Below are 22,365 nucleotides of genomic sequence, written 5' to 3'. Positions count from 1 at the left end.
CTTCCCACAGTTACCTGAGAGTGCCTAGGAAAGAAGTGGACACCTCTGTACTGTCATTTGTTTTTGTGGTACTGAGGACCATACCTGGGCCTCCGAGTATGCTAGGTATAAGGCCTGTCTTTGAGCTGCACTCTTGGCACTATATTATGTTTCAAACTTTTCATATATATGTATTTACCTATTTCTGTTCATTTGTGTGTGGTATGCATGTGCATGCGCAAGACATCTTTTTTTTTTCTTTTTGATACAGGGTCTCTTACTGGCTTGGAATTTACTAAGCCATGATGTCTGGCCAGGGAGTTCTAAGAAACTACCTATTTCTATTTTACCAGCCCTGGGATTACAAGCAGCACATCATGCCCAGAATTTTTTTGTGTTGGTCTGGAGGGCATCAAATGCAGGTCCTCATCCTTGGAAGGAAAACACTTTACTGGGTGAGCTATCACCCCGCCGCTATTTTTAATCCTTTGCTGCTAGCCCAGGCTTGGTGCTCAGGAATCTCGATCTCCTTATTGGATTTGTGTGTGTTTGAGGAAGCATCTCATATAGGCCAAGCTGGCGTTGAACTTACTATGTAGCTAAAGGTGGCCTTGAATTCCTGATCTTCCTGTGTACATTTTCTAAATGCTGGGGTTACAGGTTTATGTTACCATGCCTTAGTCTCTCTGTCTCTCTCCTCTCTCTCCCTCTTTCTTTTCTGAGGCAGGATTTTGTCAGTTCAGTTTCTCCTGCCTCAGCTTCTTGAGTGCTAGGATTATAGCAGTCCACCATCATGCCTGATTTCAGGTAATGCTTTCTGACTAGGTGGTTAAGCAAAGGAATTAACAGACGAACTTGGGTTAATGTCTTTTTTCCATCCCTTTTTAAGCTAAGGTCTCATGTGTATATCCGTGGCTGTCCTGGAGCTTAGTATGTAGACCTGGCTGGCCTCAAACTCACAAAATCCCCCTGCCTCTGCCTCCGGAGTGCTGGGATTAAAGGCGTGCGCCATGATGCCTGGCTTGGACCAATGTCTTGTTAGGAGTCTCTGCTTTTGCATCTTAACAGCTAGCTCCAGGTTCATGGGTTGGCTTCAAGGACTAAGCTATGGATGGAAAATTCACAAATCATGGAACCTGGGGGCCTTTCCTGAGACTGAGCAGGGTATGGATGAGGACAGGGATGTTTAAACATGGTTCCAGGTGGCTGTGATATCTTTCTTTTGGTAACAAATTGCCTTTTATAGATAAGACTGGAAGGATAGGTTCCAAAGTATTTTGCAGTGGCTGGCCCTGCACTAGGGGACCCCTGCACCTAGAAACTAAAGTGGAAGGCCTTAGAAAAACAGACTTCTTTCACTCAGGATGGCTTTGCAGTATTTTATTCCCTTACAAAGAGTTCTGGGGATAGAACCTAGAGCTAACATCTAATCATCCCGCCTCAGTTTCCAAGAGTGCTGTAATCACCCTTTCTTTCTTCCTTTATTTATTATTATTAATTATTATTATTATTTTAAGACACAGTCTCACTATGTAGCTCTGGCTGGCCTGGAACTTGCTACGTAGACCATGTTGGCCACAAATTCAGAAATCTGCCTGTGTCTGCCTCCAAGTGCTAGGATTAAAGGCATGCTCGTGACCTCTGGCCTTTTTCTTTTTTAAGTTTTACACATGAGCATGTGAAGGCCAATTCCCTGTTATTTTCTTTGTGTTCCTGGGCCTGGCAACCTTCCACCTCATGGTGCATCCTGCATCCCATGAGCATGCGGCCCTGTTCAGCCCAAGGGGTGAAATGAAGGGCAGCCAGCCATGGGAGAGAAGAGTTGTAGGATAGGGACTTAAATTTCCCCAAGGTGAAGTCTCTCCCAAGTCATCCTGGAGGCTGAAAACACGGGGATGGGGGGTGTTCCGCCAGTGAAAGCGCCCTTGTGGCACTTCAGAAATTTTAGTTTCTGTCTTCTCCGCATATACGCTTGAGGGAATGGTTTCCTGTGTGCCGGGTAATTTAATATTTTCCTTTACTCCCCAGGGGCTGTAATTGTTTCTTTTTTATTGGCTGAGGATGTCTAAGTCACCGGCAGTAGCAGCAATCTTGTTCACTGCTGCATGTCCAGAGAGTCAGTGCTTGTAGCACATAGTAGGTGTTGTGTGTGAGAACGACCCTGTGAATGGGACTTCTTTGACCGACTGTTGTGTGCCTCCCTGGCAGGGAGAGAATAAAACCCACCTCTAGATAACAGGACCCTTATGGTGTCCCGCACCCGGTAATTAGGATCCTCAGGCCTTCGCTTTGTTGTGGGAGACCAACCAAAGGCTAAGCGAGCACCTGCTTCTTCAGCTGTCCTGGCAGGACCCCAGGCTGCCTCGACATCACAAGCCCTCGAGGTTCCTTCTCAAGGCTTCCCGGTAGCGGAGGACCTGGAGGTGTCCCGGGGCCGAAACCAGAATTCGCCCCAAGGGTTCCCAGCCTAGGGACGCGCGTCTCCAAGTGCCCAACACCACGATCGGGGCCAGCATTCTTCTCCCCTTCGTCCTGTGTAGGAGCCCCGGGGCTCAGCAGACTGCCTCCCCCCGCCCCCTCCCCCCCCCCCCCCCCCCGGCACCTATAGGCCTGCGGGGGCAGGGGCCTGAATCACCGCCGCAATCGCCTTCTTTCCGGCTTCCAGCCCGGGGCCACCTCCGCTTCTCCGCTTCGTAACGCCGGCGGACCAGCGCAGCGCGCTCGCTCTCCTCCAGTCCTCTGCGCGCCCCTCTCCTAGGCTTGCACTTTGGCGGCCGCCGCCCTCACCCGGGCCGGCTCGGTGGAAGCCTCGCCCCGCTGCCCCTCCCCGGTAGAAGCCCGAGCTGCCTGCGCTAGCCCCAGGCTCCCGCGGGAGGGGGCGCGGCGGCCCCCACGGCTCCACCCTCTCCGCGGGGCCGCGGCCATCTGGGGCCCCTGCCAGGCGCGTCCGCTCGGGGCCCGCGCCCAGCTCGCGCGGGAGGACAAGGAGGCACCCGGGGAGGGGGTCCGGGCCGCCGCACCGGGCGGTCCCCTGCTAGCTGGCTGCGGAAAGCTGCTCGCGGAGATGCCCCGAGGGGGCGGTGGCTGAAGCGCCTCGGAGCGGACTGGACGCGGGCGCCCCTGGTCACCTCGGCGACTCTTTACAAGCCAGAGCTGCAGTTGCGGACGCGGCGGGGCGGGCCCGTGAGGGCGCTGAGGTCCGTGCTCCCCGCGTCCGTAACAGGCGCCCACTGCGGACTCGCCACCTCCCGCCTTCCCCGCGCCAGCCCCCCGCGAGCTGGCAGGAGGAAATTGCACGCGGCCCCTTTAAATTTACCCAGGAGCCCTTAAAGGAGCCCCAGGGGCCCCAGACAGGAATCCCCACCCCGGTCCAGCCCGCGCCGCCGAGCGAGCAGCTAGCCGTCCGTGCGGCCGGCCGCCTGTGAATGCGCCCCGCGCCCGGGGGCCCCGCGCACCGAGCGCCCTGCGCGCGCCGCCGCCGGCTCCGCGGCCCCGCGCCCCGCCGCCCCGGGGCCCCCGCTCCGCAGCACAGCGCATGGAGCCCGGCGGGGACCACCGGAGCCGGAGCGGCGGCGGCAGGGGCGGCCCCGGGCCCGCAGTGTCCTCGGCACGGGGCCGACGGCTGCCGCCCGCTGCAGCGAGCGGCGGCGCGGAGCCCGAGGAGGACGACGGCGGTAAGAGCTGGGCCCGACGGCCCGGGGCGGGGGCCCCGGCGTGGGGGAGGGGAGGGCTGCGGCTCCGGGCCCCTCTCGGCCGCCGAACAAAGCGGGGGACGAGCTCAGGGCGGCCGGGGGCGCCACCTGGCGGGCACAGAGCGCAGCTGCAAGGCCCGCGGGGCGCCCCCCGCCGGTGCTGGGGTCTGCCCGCCGGGCTGGGGCGGATCCCTGCTCCTTAAAGGGCCCCGCGGCGCCCGCTTTTAGGGGACCAGCGACACGGGGGACAAGGCGCTGGAACTCACGGCCCCCGCCCCTTCTCTTTCAGACTCTCAAGTGGCCTGTCTTTTCAAAGGCCGCCCAGCCCCCCGTCCCCTCCCGGAGCTTTCCCCAGAGTAGCCTAGCTCGGGATTCCGCTGTTCTCGGGTGCGCCGTCCCTCTCCTGCGTGGCCTTGCTGGAGACGGGAACTCTTCCCTTCACGGTTGCGTTAAGGGGAAAAAAAAAAGCACAGCCCACGCCCTGGGGGGCCCCTCTGCTGTCTCCCACATCGGGAAGGTCTTAAGTAAGGGGTGGGTCCGCCGGTGCACTGTCGCGTTTCAGAATTTATTTTGGCCTCAGTTTGTCAGCTGTACCAGGACCGGCCGGTCCTCGTTGGCCCTCAAAGCCGACTTTTTTTTTTTTTTCCCCCTACTGTGGGGTTTATTGCCTTTATCAGCGAAGGTTCCGGCCTGACTAGGGAGACTGTTCCCTACTTTCTGAGCTCTCCTCCCTAAAAGCCCCCCATCCCCTTTTGTTTTTAAAGAATCTCAGCTCCTCCTTTTTATTCTCTGGTCCCCCCCCCCCCCCACACTTTTTGCTCTTAAAGGGCCAGTCTGCCTTAGACTTAGAAGGCTCCCGCACTGGAAGGATGCTTCCTAGTAGTGATGCTAGTTATCAGCCCCTGTGTTTGCAGACAAAGGCGCTTAGGCCCAGAGAGCGGACATGACCTACCAAAGGTCACTGAGCAAGTCATCAGTGAAGCCAGACCTTGGACCTAGTGTTTTTTTTCTATAGCTGTACTTTAAAAAAAAAAAAAATAATAGTAATAATAATAATAATAATAATAATAATAATGAAAACAAAAGAAAACTCCACACAGGGACAGGAGCTCTCTCTGATGCTGTCTTTTGTTTGTCTGACTCTGGGGTTCTGTACTGAGAGAATGACCAGAACACGCCTGTATAGTTTTTGTGGCCAGGAGACCATTTTCTAAATAAAAATGGTCAGCCAGCTCTGCAGGGAGAGTAAGGTAGGGCTCTGGGTGTCTTTTTGACAAAATGTAAGAACACTAATGGGTTGGTGGGGCCCAGAAGTGCCCACCTTTCCTATGGCTGGGCAGTAACCAAGTCCCTGCCAGCCCAGACGAGATACATACCTAGAAAGACTTTATGGGTTTGATGGGTGGTGACGGTTCCCGATCTGCAGAATGTTCAGTAGTCACTCTGGTGGCCCTCCTACCTTCCCTCTTCAGGGCCGTTGGACTCCCGACCCTGGGGAAGTCTGGGTCTGAAGTCCTTTCCCTGGAGCTGTTGACAGCTCTGCCTTAGGTGCCCTCCAGTGGGAGCTGACATTTCACACCCCATCCCTAAACTGGTACTTACAGGAGGGCATAATTGGGGTATTATTGGAAGACGGGACCTTTGGGTGGGGCCTTCCTTGTGGGGCCTCAGGTGGGTGGGTCTTATGCACAGATCTGGGTGCAGACAGACACCCCCTTTGTTCCCCACTCCCTACTGCTGTCTCCGTTCTGGCTGTAACTGCCCAGCCTGCTGATCTCCTAGCTTTATCCCGCCCTGTACCTCTGGAGAGTGCACAGTCCCTGGCCCTCTGCAGTGAGCTTGCACAGTACCCGCGTCCTTTTGTTTTGATCCTCTCACTGGGTCCCTGCTCTTTGTAAGGGGTGTTTCGACTCCCTCATCACCCACTTCCCTTTCATGGCTCTTGCCAACCCTTCCTTGCCCTAAACTCCCCTCCCCCACATCCCTTTCTCATGCTTCCAAATCACAGCCTTGGGTCCTTTCCCTGGAAATTGGAGATTGAGAATGTGTCTCCCTTTTCCCTTCTTCAGGACAAGCTCTTCAGCTGGAAGGGGGTGCCTTGGGGTCCTGGGGAAGTACCCCCCTACCCTCCTCCAGGGCCAGGGGACCAGCATCTTCAGGCAGGAAATACTCAGATCATTGTGAGGCTCGGGCCTCGAGGCCTGGAAAGAGCCGCATCCCTGGCAGGGACCATCGGCGCTACTACCATGACCACTGGCGACTGGAGTACCTGATGGATTTCATTCCCTCCCGGCACGGCATGGTGTGTATGGTGTGTGGCAGCTCCCTGGCCACCCTCAAGCTCAGCACCATCAAGAGGCACATCCGCCAGAAGCACCCCTACTCCCTCCATTGGAGTCCCCGAGAGAAGGAAGTCATCAGCAGCAGCTGGGATGCCCATCTGGGGCTGGGGGCCTGTGGTGAGGCTGAGAGCCTGGGGGCCCAGGGGGCTGAGGAGGAGGAGGAGGAAGATGAAGAGGAGGAGGAGGGGGCCAACCTTCAAGCTTGCCCACCCAAGGGCCCAGGTAATACAGAATATGGAGAGGCAGGGGATTGTGTGTAACGGGGCTGGGTAGGTGGGCAGCTTTTCTGCCCTCTAGCTCTTTATTTTCATTATTTACTTATTCACTTATTTATTTTGAGCAAGGCTCTGCTCCATCTTTGGGTAGATTCTGTTTACTCTCCTTACTGTTGAGTGTGGGGAGGGATAGTGATGTGGGGGTAGTTCCAGCATGCCTGACAGCCTTGACAGTGTGCAGCAGAAGGAGCAAGGAGAGTAGTAGGGGTAGGGGTTGGGGTAAGTTGAGGAAAGGGCTGTGAGTTGGCCAGGGCAGTGGGGTGTGGTGTTAGAACAGTGAAGCCCAGGGAAGGGGTCCGAATCTGGGCTTAGGGCTGCTGGGTGGGTGTGGTGGCACATGCCTGTAATTTTAGTACCAGGAAAGTGGAGGCAGGAGCATCAATGGTTGGATGGGGCTGGACATAGAGAGTTTGAACCCAGACTATGCTGTATGAATTTCTCTCTAAAAAACAAAAGAGGAAAAGATAGGAGAGGAGAGGAGAAGACAGGCAAAGGCCAGCCGTGGGACCCGAGTCAGAGATGGAGTGAGAAGAGGCTGTGTGTGGAACACCTGGCTGTGGTGGGGGATTCCCCAGAGGGCCAGAGTCTCAGTTGCTTCCCTCCAACCCTTTCAGGCAAAGCCCCAGCTGGTGGGGGCTGCCGGCGCCAGCGGCGAGGGGTTCGAGGGGGCCCAGTGGCACCTCGGCGCCGGCGGCTCTCGGCCTCCCGAAGGGCTGGGGGCAGCAGGGGGCTGGGGGCCCGGCGCCTGGAGCGGAGGCTGAAGGAGTCCCTGCAGAACTGGTTCCGGGCCGAGTGTCTCATGGACTACGACCCACGGGGGAATCGGCTGGTGTGCATGGCCTGTGGCCGGGCACTGCCCAGCCTGCACTTGGACGACATCCGTGCTCACGTGCTGGAGGTGCACCCCAGCTCCCTAGGGCTCAGTGGCCCCCAGCGCAGTGCCCTGCTGCAGGCCTGGGGTGACCAGCCTGAGGCTCTGTCCGAGCTCACCCAGTCCTCACCAGGTGCGAGGCTGTCCCAGGGCTGAGATCCCTTTAATATTAGGGCGGCAGCATGGGAGCTGAAAACAAAATTGGGAGGCGGGGACATTTGGTTGAGGGCTGCAGGCTTATTCTTCCTCTACACACAGACTCGCAGCTCCCCACCTCTCTCTCTCTCTCTGGCTAGGGCCGGCTAGCTTGGGGCTGGGGTGAGGAGCAAGGATTGGAACCCTCTTGTGTGGCTAAGGGCAACCCAGCCAGCAGGCTGAGCCCTTCTCCTTCACCCCTTCCCCAACAGACGATGACCTCGTCCCCCAGGACCTGACCAGAAAGAGCCGGGACTCGGCCCCCGCTGCTGGAGCCCCCTCCTCTCAGGATCTCAGCCCCCCAGACGTAAAGGAAGAGGCTGGCTGGGTGCCTGAGAGGCCCGGGCCGGCAGAGCAGGAGGAGGAGGAGGCGGAGGAGGGCGAGGGCGAGGGCGAGAGGGCGGGCATCCCGGTCCGGCCTCGGAGGGGCCGAGACCATCGCCGCCACTACCAGGAGCGCTGGCGGCTGGAGTACCTCATGGAGCTGGACGGCTGCCGGCGCGGCCTGGTGTGCATGGTGTGCGGGGGCGCGCTGGCCTCGCTCAAGATGAGCACCATCAAGCGACACATCCGCCAGCGCCACCCGGGCTCCACCAGCCTCAGCGGGCCAGTCAAGGCCCTCATCGCCCAGGAATGGAGCGAGAAGGCCGCACACCTGCTGGCTTTGGGGCTGCCCAGCCCGGAGTCCCCCAACGACCCTGTCGCCCCCAGTGCAGCCTCGGCCTCTGAGGAGGGGGGAGGGGCAGAGGAGGCGGAGCCAGAGGAGGAGTGGTGGGGTGAGCCTGTGAAGGGCCGGAGCCTCTGGCCAGGGAGAGTGGGCAGGGTCAAGAGGGCTGGGCGGGTAGGGTGGTGAGAGTGGAATGCTGCAGGGAGAGACGGGAGGATGGGACAGGAGGGCCTATGGAGAGTAGGCACCGGGCCTGATTCCTGCCACCCGCTCTAAGGCAGCCCTTTGTTCCTCCCCAGGCGACGCGCCGGTGTCCCCCGGGCCTCCATCGGAGCGGCCGGCCGAAGAAGAGGAGGAGGAAGATGACGGTCAGGAGCCCGGGGGGCTGGCCTTCCCGCCGCTGCCATTGCCCCCCGCCGCCCCCGCCCCCGCCGCCGCCGCCGCCGCGCAGCCGGGAGCAGCGGCGCAACTACCAGCCGCGCTGGCGGGGCGAGTACCTGATGGACTACGACGGCAGCCGGCGCGGCCTGGTGTGCATGGTGTGCGGGGGCGCGCTGGCCACGCTCAAGGTGAGCACCATCAAGCGACACATCCTGCAGGTGCATCCCTTCTCCATGGACTTCACCCCGGAGGAGCGCCAGACCATTCTGGAGGCCTACGAGGAGGCTGCACTGCGCTGCTACGGCCACGAGGGCTTCGGGCCACCGGCCCCGGCGCCGCGGGACGGCAGTGCAGACCTAAAGCCGGGCGCGGTTTGTCGCGCGTAGCCGTCGCCCTGCGCTGGCCTGGCCCTTGGGCTGAGAGACCCTGATGTCAGGCGCTGGGCTCCCCCTCCCCGCTGGCCGGGCTGGACCGGGGTTGGGGATGGGGAGGCGCCGCCACTGTCCCCCGGTGGCACTCTGATGTGCCGCTAGTCCCTGCGCTGCCGGTGCACACTGGCCCCGGGGTCCCAGCGCTCTTTGCGCGGGGTCCCGCGCTTCTCGAAAAGCCAAAGCGCCTCTCCAGTGTTCACAGCGAATGCTCCCGGCCGCGCCCAAGGGCGCAGTGCTGCCAGGCCGGGGTGGGGGTGCCCGCAGTCAGTATTAGGGTTGAAGGCAGGGCGCAGGGAAGTCAGGATAGACGCGCTGGCCGCTCGCCCTGGCCGAGGGCCCAGATCTGTGCGGCCTCGCACGCCCTCGGGCTTGGCTCTCGGCTCCCAGGCTGCTGGCTGTAGGGTCCAAATCGGTATTCTCGGTCTCTCGGAGGCCCAGGCGGCGGACTGGGGCAAAGCAGGGGGCGGGACGAGGGCGGGCGGAGCGATGGGACCCAGTCATTTGCGCCAGCTTCCCGGGCTGGCCCAGGGGACCGTGCATCCATCCTGGGCCGCTGCCATGCCTTCGGGACCGGGGTCATAAAGGGATTAGCACTTTTTTCCTTAACCTCTCTTGCTCAGAGAGCTTGTTACCCACCCAGTGAAAGCGGCGGGCGCGCTCTTGGTCCAGCGCCAGCACCGTGCGAGCCCGGGGCACTGGGTGGTTGGTCTCTTATTACTGCCCCCACTGAACGTGATTCGTCCTCGGTGGATGCGACACCGGTTCTCAGCTCCCAGGGCTTGGGGCCGGGCCTTGGCCTCTCTTGCTCTTACCCGGTGGTGCCGGAAGGGCCCCTCAATCTCCCAGGCAGGTCCGAGAGGGATGTGTAGATTTCATTCTCCCGTGGAGAACAGGTGGTCCCGAGATCAGGCCCTTTTTTGCTCTTTGTATTTTATTTTGAAACTGTATTTAATGCTTTTTATATGAAAGGGAGAGGGGAACTGGCCCAATCACCCCTATGTGCAAATGTCTTATTTATTATTCGTGTATCAGAGATAAGCTGTGAGGTGGTGGAGGAAGGACAGAGATGGGCGTGTGGCGAGGGGATTAGGAGGATACTAAATATCCCATGTTCCCCTGGCCTTGTTTCTAGGTCCAGTGTCTGCTCTTCACAGAGGGAAGCCACTGAAGGCACTGTGCCCTCCTTTTAAAGTCAGGGTGTGGTGGTCAGGAGATGGAACTTGGGAGGGGCCCTAGGTTCTGGGGTCAGTGTAGCCCCTGTGGTGAGAAAACAAGAAAAAGAAATCCCTTCTCTCACCCGCCAGAGCCAGAGCTCAAGGTTCAAGTGCCTCAGGCCCAGTTCCCTAGACTTCCTGGTCGACAGTTGGATTTTATACCACGGATTTTATAGCATTTTTATATAATTTCAAGATTGTCAGTGGGAAAGGACCCTGGAGATCACAAATTGATCCCTTTCAGAGAGAGGAGCAAAATTCCAAAACCTAGAAATTATTACTTAGCCAGCTAGGAACGAGTCGAGAACTAGAATGAAAAACTCCCAGTTCAGTGAGCTTTGCACTGTATTGCACTGCTTTCAAGATTTCTTTACCCATTAGGCCTGCCGAGAGGTAGTATGTTGGGCACTGCAGGCCCTCAGCACTTGTGACTCCTGAGGGCAGCAGAACATTGCACTTCCTGGGAATAAGGATGAAGGCGGCTTTCAGCACTGCAGGCCTAGGGCAGTGAGGGGTGAGGAGAGGGCCGAACTCCAGGTGGGGCCTACCTCTCCTGGGGCCGAGGTTTCTCCAGCAGAAAGTGGCTCAGTATCAGTGCTTGTTTTAAAGTTATCAGATATTCTGGAACGGCTGCTGGCTCAGTTAAATTCCAGTTTTGACCAGCCAGAGTTTTGGAGACAGTATTAAAATCTTTAGAACAGAGATTATGGATGGTGCCAGGCTGGGCACTGACTTTTTTTTTTTTACTTTTCATCATGCATGTTTTTAAACAGAGTATTCTCTCCTGCCCCTACACCACCTTCTATAAACAGTGGGCAAAATTGAAGCTGCTGATTGTCATCACCAGGGCTCACTGCTGAAGTCCAGGTTAGCTGGGCAGAAGGCAGAAATGGTTTTCCCCTTGAGAGGCAGCCCCAGACTAGCATCATTTTAGGCACTTGATAGAGACAGAAACCCTTGGGCCCACCTGACTACTAAGTCAAAAGGGTGGGACCCCCAGTGTATTCTGATAGGCCCTTCCCATACAGCTGCAGCTCCCAAGGAGGTTGTCTGGCAAGTACTCTTCAGTGATTCTACCATGACTGGACCTGTGGCCTCAAGGGTCAAGGGGTTGGTGGGTCTCCTCCCTCGGGATTCGGATTGAACAGGTGAAATTTCTTCATTGTTTTGTTAATGGTATGCTTGCTATTATGGCCCATATGTAAATGTTACTCTGGATACATATTTATATGCCATGTTACTTAGTGACACTATTCAAACATTTGTATGTGTATTTGTGAAGTTGTTTGCATCAGTCATTTAAAAAGTATTTCAGTCTAAGTTTTCCCGAGAGGTATGTTGAATAAAATCTTAAAAGTCCAGCATGAGTCACAGCCAACTTAGTTTTGGGGCAGAGTGAATGAGATGAGTTCTGATGTCAGATCAGATGTGCCATGACCAGCTCAGTTTCAGCTTTTGGCTGCATGTGGTTTATGGGCTGCTTCCTGTGGTAAGTGGGAACCCTTCCCATTCCCAGGCTGGTGAGAAGCTGAACCAGGCCCTTTAACCCAAGTCACTTCTAAGGTCACCTTTTACACAGTCTCTTCACTTCATTTTAGAAACCAAATCAGTGCAGCTCTGCTCAGTGCCCGGAGTCCCTGCAATCTTGGGAGTTCTTTTTGAAGGTTCCCGGAATGAGGGTGGGAGCGAGTGAAAGCCTTTCGTTCTCACTTCACCCAAACTGTGTAAAAAGAATAAAGTTACAGACTGATGAGACAGTCACTGTGTTCTTTATTTATAATTAATACATCAATTTGCAGTTTTACAGGGACCACGAGAGCTCCTTGAGGCTACTGTATTTTTATGTTGCACGCACAGACACGTACACAATTTCATTAGTAACTTTTTCATCTATAGATTTTTCTTAAAAAGAAAAAAAAATTCCTGTGTGGCACAAAAATCTTTCCAATTATTTTAACACAGCAGCAACAAAGAAAAGAGCCAGGTGTGGAGGCTTCCAGTGCAGAATGGGGCCCCCTTGTTGGGAGGCCCCAAAGACCATCATTGCACTTACTTCCTGGGAGGGCAGAGGATGGCGATGGAGTGTTTCTACAATGGAAACCAAAAATTCAAAATGAACATGGGCAAAGAAACTAAGAAAATGTAGTAAGGCATTCTACCTATCAAAATCCCTAAGTCATTTCCCAAAAGGAGGGGAAAGAGGTTCCATTCCTACTTTTATAGTCACAGACCTTTGTGACCATTGCAGACCATAGCCCTTGAAGTCCCAGCTCTTCCTCATAAAAGGTAGGGCTGAGAACTGAAGGAATTCTTGGATGCCACTTTAACAAGCTGACTAGATTTCCATACTGATGGGTAGATAGATGCAAGGTCTCAAATAGAAATCAAGATCCCCAGTCAATCATAATGACAGATGTTGTCTATCAACATCTCCTGATCCTGCCTGGCCACCCACAACCTAAAACTTGAAAATACTCTCCAAATAAGCATTGTGGGCCAAGGTAGGAACTATGTCATAAATGTGTCTAAAAATGGAGATCCCCCTCAGAACAACACTCACTCACAAGCTGCTCTCAAAGCTACATGTCAGGAATCTGGAAATGTACCTCCCCCTCTAACCAATTGAGGCCTCTAGACTACAGACATATGACTTGCATGCAGCCAGTGGGGCTTCAGTCCTCAGGCTAAACCTGCAGAGCACAGGTGGAAGCAGCAGTGGAGGAGAAGCAGCAGGGAAGACACAGAAGGAAGGCAGGCTCGTGTTCTTGTACCTCGTTCCCCACAGACTAAGGTAGGATTACAATAACTCAATGGCTGGGAGCCCACATGCAGATTATTTTTCTTAAGTTTATAGCAGTGTACAGCAGTTACAGACATTTATTTCATAATAAGAAAAGTACAACCATATTTATTAAACTTGAGGTAAGGTGGGCAGGGAAAAGAGGGAGAAGCACATTCTGGAATGATTTCTCAAACCAACACTCACACTGGTGTCCCAGACCAACGGCTCGGACACTGCCCTCCCAGTGGCAGAGCCCTTCCTTTTCTAGGAAGGGCAGCAGGAGGAGGGTGACTGCTGCCCTCCTGCTGACTGCTCCACCCCACTCTGTTCCCTCTGAATTTCTCAGATGGCGTTCTGGGAAAAGGGAATTACCTCTATCACCTGCAAGTTACTCAGAGCTGACAGTTCTTTCATTTAAGGAAGAAGAGGAGCAGTAGGAGTAGCTGCTCAGGTGTAAGGCAGGAAGGTGGGACTGGAGGGCCGCACAAACCCAATGGAAGGAATCCCACTCCTGCCCCTGACTATTTATTCATAAGTTAATCATTATTTCCTAACTTAAAAATAAGGGCAAAATTATAAATGGGAACTGTGTATGAGTCCTTGAAACAGGAGAGAGGACCCTAAGGCATTTCTCTCTTCTTTTTCTCCTTTTGTGGTACAGGTAAAAGCTCCACCACTGTTATGGTCTGATTAATTCTATTAATTTGATTCATTCTTTATTCTTTTGGGTTCTAAGAGATCAGTTCTTTTTTCAGTCTAACACATCTTGTGCTTGGTACTGAGGGTAAAGGGAGAGGAGGGGAGAGAACACCAAATTAAGAACAAACAACTTGGAACCAAGCTCAAGCTGACACTGAGCAAGTCCCTTCATGGTACAAGTGACGATGTTATAACTATTAAATGGCGTTTTAGTAACTGTTGCACTTCTGGCTTCCATGTGCTTATTCTGCCTTTTTTTTGGCGATTCCGGGAAGCTTTGCTTGGATCCTATTGAAGAAAAAAGAAGACAACTGAAAATATTTGTTTTAAATGTGCCTTTGTCCTGGGTTTGTATTTCCTCCAGTATATCAGGTAGGGCTCAGCTGTTCTCTGCCTGGAACAAGCCTGAGGGATTCCACCTTGCTGCCCTTGAACTCACATTGATCCACCTGCTTCTGCCTCCCAAGTACTGGGATTTACAGGTGTTTACCACAATGCCAGAATATATTATATTATTTATTAGGAAAGACAAAAGCTTTAACTTGGATACATATGAGAATAAATAGGGTTCAAAACCCAAAAAGTATCTGACAGCCAAAGTATTTCTGTTGATTATTTCTTTCTTGAGAGCTGGAGGGTAGGATATTAAGTTCAAGGTCAGCCTGGGCTATATAGCAAGACCCTGTCTCTAAAGCAAATAACCCAACAAACCAAACTACCACAACAAAACCCACAAGAGGCTCAAATAAATAAAACTATCTAAGGTTTTATTCAGGGTGAAAATGTTACCTTTGACAGTAACGTTTTATATAAGAGACTAGAAATTATAGGGGGAGGGGGATGGTATACATGGGAAATGGTGGACATGATCCCTAAGTGTACTTACTTTTCAACAATTGACTTGGTCTGATCCCGGGCAATCCCAACATAGTGATCAATCTGTGTCTTTAAGAAAGAAAGGAAGGAAGATTCAGCTGGGTAATACAGGAGCTAAGAGTTTTCTTGAAGGCTTTTTTTTTTTTTTTTCTTTTTTCTTTTTCTTTTTCGAGACAGGGTTTTGCTGTCCTGGAACTCACTCTGCAGACCAGGCTGGCCTCTAACTCAGAGATCCATCTGCCTCTCCCTCCCCAGTGCTTGGATTAAGGGCATGTGCCACTACAGCCTGGCTGCCTTTTTTTTTTTCCCATACAAAAAGCACTGTTCTTTTTAGTGCAACCATCAAAAACCCCACTAGTCACTATTTTGGAAAATAAAAATGATGTCTAGTTTTTCAAAGAATTATAAACTTCTGTTTTCAGACTTCAACTTATACAACACTTCAAAATAAAAGTCATCATTTGTAGATGTAGGATGTATGTAGGATGTATGTAGTGTTTCCTTTAGCAACACTGAGGTACATTTTCTGAGTACCAGAAACTGCAGATTTAATCTATATTCTGTAGTTGTTAGGTTTGATGGCTCCTGGGCATGATTAACTTATTTAATATTAAAAAGCCAAAAATTTTTTTTGTGTGTGTATTTGTGTGTACGTGTGTGAGTGTGCATGAGTCTGTGGAGGAAAAAACTGACATATGGTTTCTCTTCAATTGCTAACTAGTTAATTAATAATAAGATAATTAATGATAGGGTCTCATGTAGTTTAAGCTGGCCTACAACTTATTATGTAGCTAAGAATGACCCTGAACTTCTGATCATCCTGACTCCACCTTCTACAAGCTAGGGCTACATGAGTGTGCCACTACCCACAATTTATGTAATGTTAGGACTTAAAACTCAGGGCTTTGTTTATACTAGGCAAGTAAGTACTTTACAAACTAAGCTACATCCCCAGCCCTCTACTTTATTTTTGAGACAGTTCAGTCTCTTACTGAACCTAGAGCTTACTGATTTGGTTAGAATGGCTGGCCTGCACTCCTCCCCAGGGCTGGGATTACAGGTGTACATTCTAACAACAGGCAATTTTATGTGGGTGCTTGAGATCGGAACTCAGGTCCTCCTGCTTGGGTGACAAGCATTTTATCAACTGAGTCATCTCCCTTCTCTCCCAAAAGGTCTTCTGATGGACAAGCTAATCCTTGCAGCCCACAATGCAAACATCTGGACATACTAACATTACCTTGAAAGTGCAGTTTAGTTTTGAGAAGCTTAACTTTTACTCTTCACCTTCCTTTTTTGGAAAGGATTATTCACCCCTGTGACACAGAACATCTATCCGAGGCCTCCAGTCTTGCTGGAAGACATGACTCTCAGTCTATTACTTTCCGAAAAAAGGAACTGAAGCCAGTCACACATTATTAGCATATCTGCTGCCAGACAAATGCCTACCTTATACTTCTCATAGACAATTGGAACGCTGAAAACAAGCAGCTCAGCTGTAAGACAGAATCAAAACACGGCAAGTGCAAAGTGAGACTCAAGCAACACAGACATTTCTTCATGACGTTCAAAGAAACAACCAAAAAGAGAAAAACAAGTGCTCCCAACTGAGGCCAGCAGGAGAGAGCAGATCAGGGTCGTATTAAAAACCCAAACAGGCTGCTTTCTTTGTATGACAGGCATCAACTTCTAAGCTACAAAAGTGGTTTCTAAAAGCAAGGTCCCCACATTTAAACCAGATCTAAAAAACCCTTTACTTACAGTTGCTTCGAAATTTCTTTTTTCTTTTTTTTTTTTTCCCCAGAGACAGGGTTTCTCTGTGTTTCTCTGGCTGTACTGGAACTCATTCTGTAGACCAGGCTGTCCTCAAACCCAGAGATCCCCCTGCCTTTGCCTCCCCAGTACTGGGATTAAAAGCATGTGCCACCACTGCCCAGCTCATTTTGAAATTTCTTTGTCAGGCCATTTAATCAACACAGGGCCACAAGCCCAGGTTACTCCAATATCTAACACACACTCTAGACACCATAGGCTGGCCATGCAGAGTAAGTGGTTATGCTGTGTGCATGCTCTTTAGCCAAGCACTCTGCCCCGGGTTACTTTTTTTTTTTTTAAATTGAGGGTCTCATATGTCCTAAGTGGGCCTAGAACTCATTATGAAGCTTAACATGATAATCCATTTTGATCCTCTTGTTTCCATCTACCAAGTGCTGGGATTATAGATGTGTACCATTATGCAGTTTTTATAATTTGTGAGACAAGGTCTTATTAAGTTGCCCTTGCAGGTTTGATCCTCCTGCCTCAGCTTCTTGAAGAGCTGTGATTATAGGTCTGTACCATTTGGCCCAGCATTTATACTTAGTCTTACAGACTACTTCAAGAAATAAACACATGGACACACTTTCCTTGTCACCTTACCAAGAATCAGAAGGGTGATTCCATTAAAAACAGCACCAACATAGGTCATCAGCCACATGAAGACAGCTAGCTGTGAAGGCCAATGGCAGAGGGTTAGACAAGAATAATGATAACTCTGAGTTCAGGCTAACTAGGTCTGCACCAATGCAGTGATAGGATACAGATCCCCTACTTGACTTCACGGTCAGAAAACTGCCACTGTCTTGGGTGCCGAGCTGGTGACTACTGTTGTAATGCTGCTCTTTAGAGGGAGGCAACAGCTTTTCTGTTGACTCCTACCTCCTTTTTACAGGCTTCCTCTTGTCTGATAAGAACCCTATATTCTCTGTTTTACCTCTGAATCACAGACCAACAACTAACCTTCAAGGAGTCAACCAGGTCTTCTACCAGAAAGAGACGAATGATGAGTTTGAGGGCTCTGTTGACATGCACCATTGCAGCATTCACGTAGTTATGGAAAGCTTCTGAGGATAGGGTGATGTCCACATCCAGGTAGGCCCTTCCAATGAAGAAGAAACAGTCACTCATATAACATATAAGGGAAAATTCTTCAACAACACAGTGTTTTTTCAGTGGGAAACTGGCATTCTAGAAATCTATAGGGGACACAGCTGCCATTTAATGGATAAAAGCAAATATGTCAATTATTTATATGAATTGTAGGGCTTTCATGTATAATCTGTCTAGAGTGGATATATCAAAATACACTCTCTGGGAATGTAGATCGATAGCAGAAGACTTGCCTAGCATGCATGAGATCCTGGGTTCTATTCCCAGCATTATAAAACAAACAAGCAAAAACCTAAAATTCATTTGTATGTGTATGTATATGCATGTGGAGCTCAGAGAACAACCTTGAGTGTCATCTCCCTGGCACTGTCCACCATTTTTTAAACTTATTTTGAGATAGTTCCCCACTGGCCTGGAATTCACTAAGCAGACTAAGCTAACTGGCTAGTAAGCCCCAGAGACCTGCCTGTCTCCTCCTCCCTGATATATAAGTGAGCACCATTTCAGCTTTCCAAAATACATTGTTTTATTTTTAATGTGTGTGTGGGGGGGTTGGGGAGGAGTTGAATGAAAATGCCCCCATAGGCTCATAGGGAGTGGCACTATTAGGAGGTGTGGCTTTGCTGGAAGAAGTATGTCACTGGCGTGTGCTGTGAGGTTTTAGAAGCTCAAGTCAGGCCCAGGGGCTCAGACTCCCTTTTCCTGTTGCCTGCTGATCTAGATGCATAACTCTCAGCTCTTTCTTCAGCACCATGTCTGCCTGCGTGCCACCAGGCTTCCTGCCATGATGATAATGGACTGAATCTCAGAACTGTAAGCCAGCTTCAACTGAATGTTTTCCTTTGTAAGAGTTGCCATGATCAAGAGGACACCGACGACGAGGACAGTGTGTATGTATCTGCACATGTATGCTATGGCGCACGTGCAGAGGTCAGAGGACAGCCTGTGGACCCTGACTGTTTCCTTTTACCATGTGGGTCCTGGGGACTGAACTCAGGTTGTCAAGCTTGGAGGCAAACACCTTTACCCACTGAACATCTCACTTGTTAAGACTCTGTCTTAACAAGTTCCAGAACAAGCACCACCAAAACAAAAACTAAAAGAAAAATGAGGGCAGGGACTATGGCTTAGTGGTAAAGCACTTACTTTTAGCATGTGTACGGTCCTGGACTCAATCCCCAATTTAAAAAAAAAAAAAAGAGGCGGGGGTAGAAAAGGAAAGACTTAAAAGGGTAGTGATTGGGGGCCGGACAGTGGTGGTGCACGCCTTTAATCCAGCACTCGGGAGGCAGAGCCAGGCGGATCTCTGTGAGTTTGAGGCCAGCCTGGTCTACAGAGCGAGATCCAGGACAGGCACCAAAACAACACAGAGAAACCCTGTCTCGAAACAAACAAACAAAAAAACCCGAAAAAAGGTAGTGATCATGAATATGCTAGGGCTGGAAATTACACAATATACTCTGTTTTGTTCTTAAAAGGTGAGATTTAAAAAAAAATTAGGGGTGGAGTGTGGGCAGGGAAAGGGACTCACTATATCGACCTTACTATATAGATAAGGCTTAAAGTGATCTGTCTGCCTTTGCTTCCAAAATGCTGCAATTAAAGGTGTGTGCCACCACAATCAGCACCTTGTTCTGAGGTGTAACCCTGTACTCACAGCTTGTTCATTCACCCAGTAGCTACTGAGTGCCTAGTGCTGGTCAACTTTGAAGATACCTTGAGGAGTTCAAACTTTTGGAAGAGTGACACTGTTCTCCTTTCTGTTTATTAAGAAAGTATCAAAAAGTTGGTCTGTGCTGGGCAGTGGTGGCGCACTCCTTTAGTCCCAGCACTTGGGATGCAGAGGCAGGCGGATCTCTGAGTTCAAGGCCAGCCTGGTCTACAGAGGAAGTTCCAGGACAGGCTCCAAAGCTACACAGAGAAATCCTATGTTGAAAAACCATAAAAAAAAAAAAAAAGTTGGTCTGTAGTGGCACACGCCTTTAATTCCAGCACTTTGGAGACACAGGCAGGTGCGTCTCTGAGTTCGAGGCCAGCGTGGTCTACAGAACGAGTTCCAGGATGGCCCAGGCTACACAGAGAAACCCTGTTTTGAAAAACCACACACACACACACACACACACACAAAATAAAAAATTAAGGACAGCCGGGCGGTGGTGGCGCACGCCTTTAATCCCAGCACTCAGGAGGCAGAGCCAGGCGGATCTCTGTGAGTTTGAGGCCAGCCTGGTCTACAAAGTGAGTTCCAGGAAAGGCGCAAAACTACAGAGAAACCCTGTCTCGAAAAACCAAAAAAAAAAAACCAAAAAAAAAAAAGAAAAAGAAAGAAAAAATTAAGGGCACATATATCTTTAAGTTATCCTTTCTATTTCTACCAACAGAAAGTACAAGCCCCAGCAAGGAGCCAGTGGGCTATTCCAGGGAGGTCACAGCAGGGGCTCTTTCTCTGAGACAAAGGGCTTTTATCTTATTTTTATTTATTTGTTTGTTTATTTATTTATTTTTTTTTTAAAGATATATTTATTTATTTTGTACACAGAAGAGGGCACCAGATCTCATTACAGATGGTTGTGAGCTACCATGTGGGTGCTGGGAATTGAACTCAGGACCTCTGGGAGAGCAGTCAGTGCTCTTAACCTCTGAGCCATCTCTCCAGCTCTTATTTTTTTTATTTTTTTTTGAGACAGGGTTTTTCTGTATAGCCCTGGCTGTCCTAGAACTCATTTTATAGACCAAGCTGGCCTCGAACTTGGAGATCTGCCTCTTGAGTACTGGGATTAAAGGCATGCAGCACCACCACCAGGAAACGAAGTGTTTTTTTTTTTTTTTTTTTTTTGGTTTTTCGAGACAGGGTTTCTCTGTGTAGCTTTGTGCCTCTCCTGGAACTCACTTGGTAGCCCAGGCTGGCCTCGAACTCACAGAGATCCGCCTGGCTCTGCCTCCCGAGTGCTGGGATTAAAGGCGTGCGCCACCACCGCCCGGCGAAACAAGGTGTTTTTTTTTTTTTTTTTTTTTTTGGTTTTTCGAGACAGGGTTTCTCTGTGTAGCTTTGCGCCTTTCCTGGTACTCGCTTTGGAGACCAGGCTGGCCTCGAACTCACAGAGATCCGCCTGCCTCTGCCTCCCGAGTGCTGGGATTAAAGGCGTGCGCCACCACCGCCCGGCGAAACAAGGTGTTTTTAAAAGCTGCTATTTGTTAAAGCTCAAATACAAATTTTTATGGGCAAAGAATTTCAACAGCACAAACATGAGGAAGCATTTGTTAAAGCTACAACACAGCCAGAAAGGCATTAAAATTTGTCACCAGATTGGGGCTGGAGGGATGGTTCAGTGGTTAAGAGCACTGGTTACTCTTCCAGAGGACTTAAGTTCAATTCCCAGGTATCACAGGGCAGCTCACAACCTTTAACTCCAGTTCTAGTGGACTGGATGCCCTCTTCTGGCCTGCAAGGGCATCACACATATTATGTTGCCCAGACATACATGCAGGCAAAACACCCACATACATAGACAATAAAATAAAGGTTAAAAAAATTGTCCCCAGACCCAGGGAAACTACACAAGAGCTAAAGTAAATCAGAAATAAAATTCAAAATAAGCACAGAGCAAACGCCTGGTTCCAGAACTAGGAGTTCAAAGCTGTTTCTGGGCTTTACCATAAAGGGCTGAAACAGGGACACAGCAGCTATTTTGTGCCCTACTCAGGATTTGCATCTCTCTTTAGCCTTAAGTATGAGCCTCTAGCTAGTTAAAAGTTCTTAAACACTAACCTGATGACTTCTTAGGGTGACTGCAAGGTATTTAGGGGATGTTTCTGCCATCAATTGGCTGCAAGAGGCAGTTCAGAACTTCAGATCTGAGCAATCTCAGCAAATCCCTCTACTGAAATGTGGGTTGTGACTTCAACTTACTTGAATGGATGGCCTTCTTCTGACTTCTGCACAGCTTGAATGACAGACTTGTAGACTCTGAAGCTTATGGTGACGGAGAGAAGAGCCAGGATGAGGTAAGAGACCACACTGATAACACTGAATGCTGCCAGGGAGAGCAGCATGATCAGCGTGGTACCAAAGACAAACCCAGTCTTCTTCACATCTCGCCAGAAAATCAGATCACGTACTGCCAAGAGAGAGGGAGTAGAAGTTAGAAAAACCAGGACCACCCTGCCTGTGCTGTACATGCAGCAGAGCAGAGCGTTCACCAGCACATATATGCACTGTGCCTACTTCAGAGATGAAAGACTAGGCATTTATTATGGCTACTGGGTCCAGTGGGGTAAAGCATCATCAAACTTTTTTTTGGCAGAAAAGCTAATAGAGGTGGTCAACGTAGTGACTCTATGGCAGACTGCTTGTTTACCAAGGGAGGCCCTGAGTTCTACAGGAGTAGGGGTGGTAAGGATAAAGCAGTCAGAAACATCTTGACAGGTGTTGACTACATGAAGCAAACAAGTCAGACAGTGTGTCAGGATGTTGAGACAGGAGGATCACTTGAGACCAGAGTTCACCAGAATAGACAACATAGCAAGACCCCATCTTAATCAGTCCATTAAATGAAGTAGACAATGCTTCTAAAATGGTTAGATCCCAGACCCAAAGCCGCATACTAAGTGAGATGTACTAGTTGGGGTAAGAGAGAAAATGGCGATAAAGACAGACCATCTCTACTTGAAATGAAACACCAGTCTTTGTCTTAATCTGAAAACAGAAGGGTTGTAAGTAGGAGACTATGTACTTATCCAAACCACAATGTGTGTACATGTATAGGATTGGGGAATCCAGGGCCTTATGCATGCTGAGTAAAAGTACTACTTTCCTACTGAGTTACAGATTTGTGTCCCTTTAAGGCATTGTTTTTAAAATAACTTTTAATTAATACATATGGGTGTGGTGCAGATGTGTGGAGGCCAGAGGAGAGGCTCCAGTGTCATTTTTGAGACAGGGTTTCACTGTGTAGACCTGGCTGTCCTGGAACTCACAGAAACCCATCTGCCTTTACCTCCCGAGTGCTGGGATTAAAGGCAAACAAGCCAGG

General features: G+C 50.7%; 2 protein-coding genes across 5 annotated transcripts in view; one reads left to right on the top strand and one right to left on the bottom strand.

Moving 5' to 3' along the window:
• Window positions 1–3,499: 3,499 nt before the first annotated feature.
• Window positions 3,500–11,408, top strand: Zfta (zinc finger translocation associated). The gene is given in 6 exon segments (XM_052713529.1): window positions 3,500–3,653; window positions 5,741–6,235; window positions 6,903–7,292; window positions 7,567–8,130; window positions 8,321–8,430; window positions 8,432–11,408. Coding segments are annotated over 6 exon segments (2,055 nt in total). The 5' UTR covers window positions 3,500–3,514; the 3' UTR covers window positions 8,789–11,408.
• A 389-nt stretch (window positions 11,409–11,797) lies between these two features.
• Rtn3 (reticulon 3) overlaps window positions 11,798–22,365 on the bottom strand; it is a 58,600-nt gene continuing 48,032 nt past the window's right edge. For all 4 annotated transcript variants that reach the window (XM_052713526.1, XM_052713528.1, XM_052713525.1 and 1 more), the window contains 6 exons: window positions 21,243–21,450; window positions 17,183–17,321; window positions 16,823–16,892; window positions 15,854–15,900; window positions 14,415–14,473; window positions 11,798–13,816 (listed from right to left, as the gene is read on the bottom strand). In XM_052713526.1, coding sequence (XP_052569486.1) covers window positions 13,771–13,816; window positions 14,415–14,473; window positions 15,854–15,900; window positions 16,823–16,892; window positions 17,183–17,321; window positions 21,243–21,450 — 569 coding nt within the window. In that variant the 3' untranslated portion in view covers window positions 11,798–13,770. The remainder of the gene's footprint in view (window positions 13,817–14,414; window positions 14,474–15,853; window positions 15,901–16,822; window positions 16,893–17,182; window positions 17,322–21,242; window positions 21,451–22,365) is intronic.

The sequence above is a fragment of the Peromyscus californicus genome, unplaced genomic scaffold (assembly GCF_007827085.1).
Source record: "Peromyscus californicus insignis strain IS unplaced genomic scaffold, ASM782708v3 Scaffold_4__1_contigs__length_199733344, whole genome shotgun sequence".
NCBI classification, from domain to species: Eukaryota; Metazoa; Chordata; class Mammalia; order Rodentia; family Cricetidae; genus Peromyscus; species Peromyscus californicus.
Note: the sequence above shows the minus strand (reverse complement) of the source record. Positions and strands in the feature narration are given on the sequence as shown.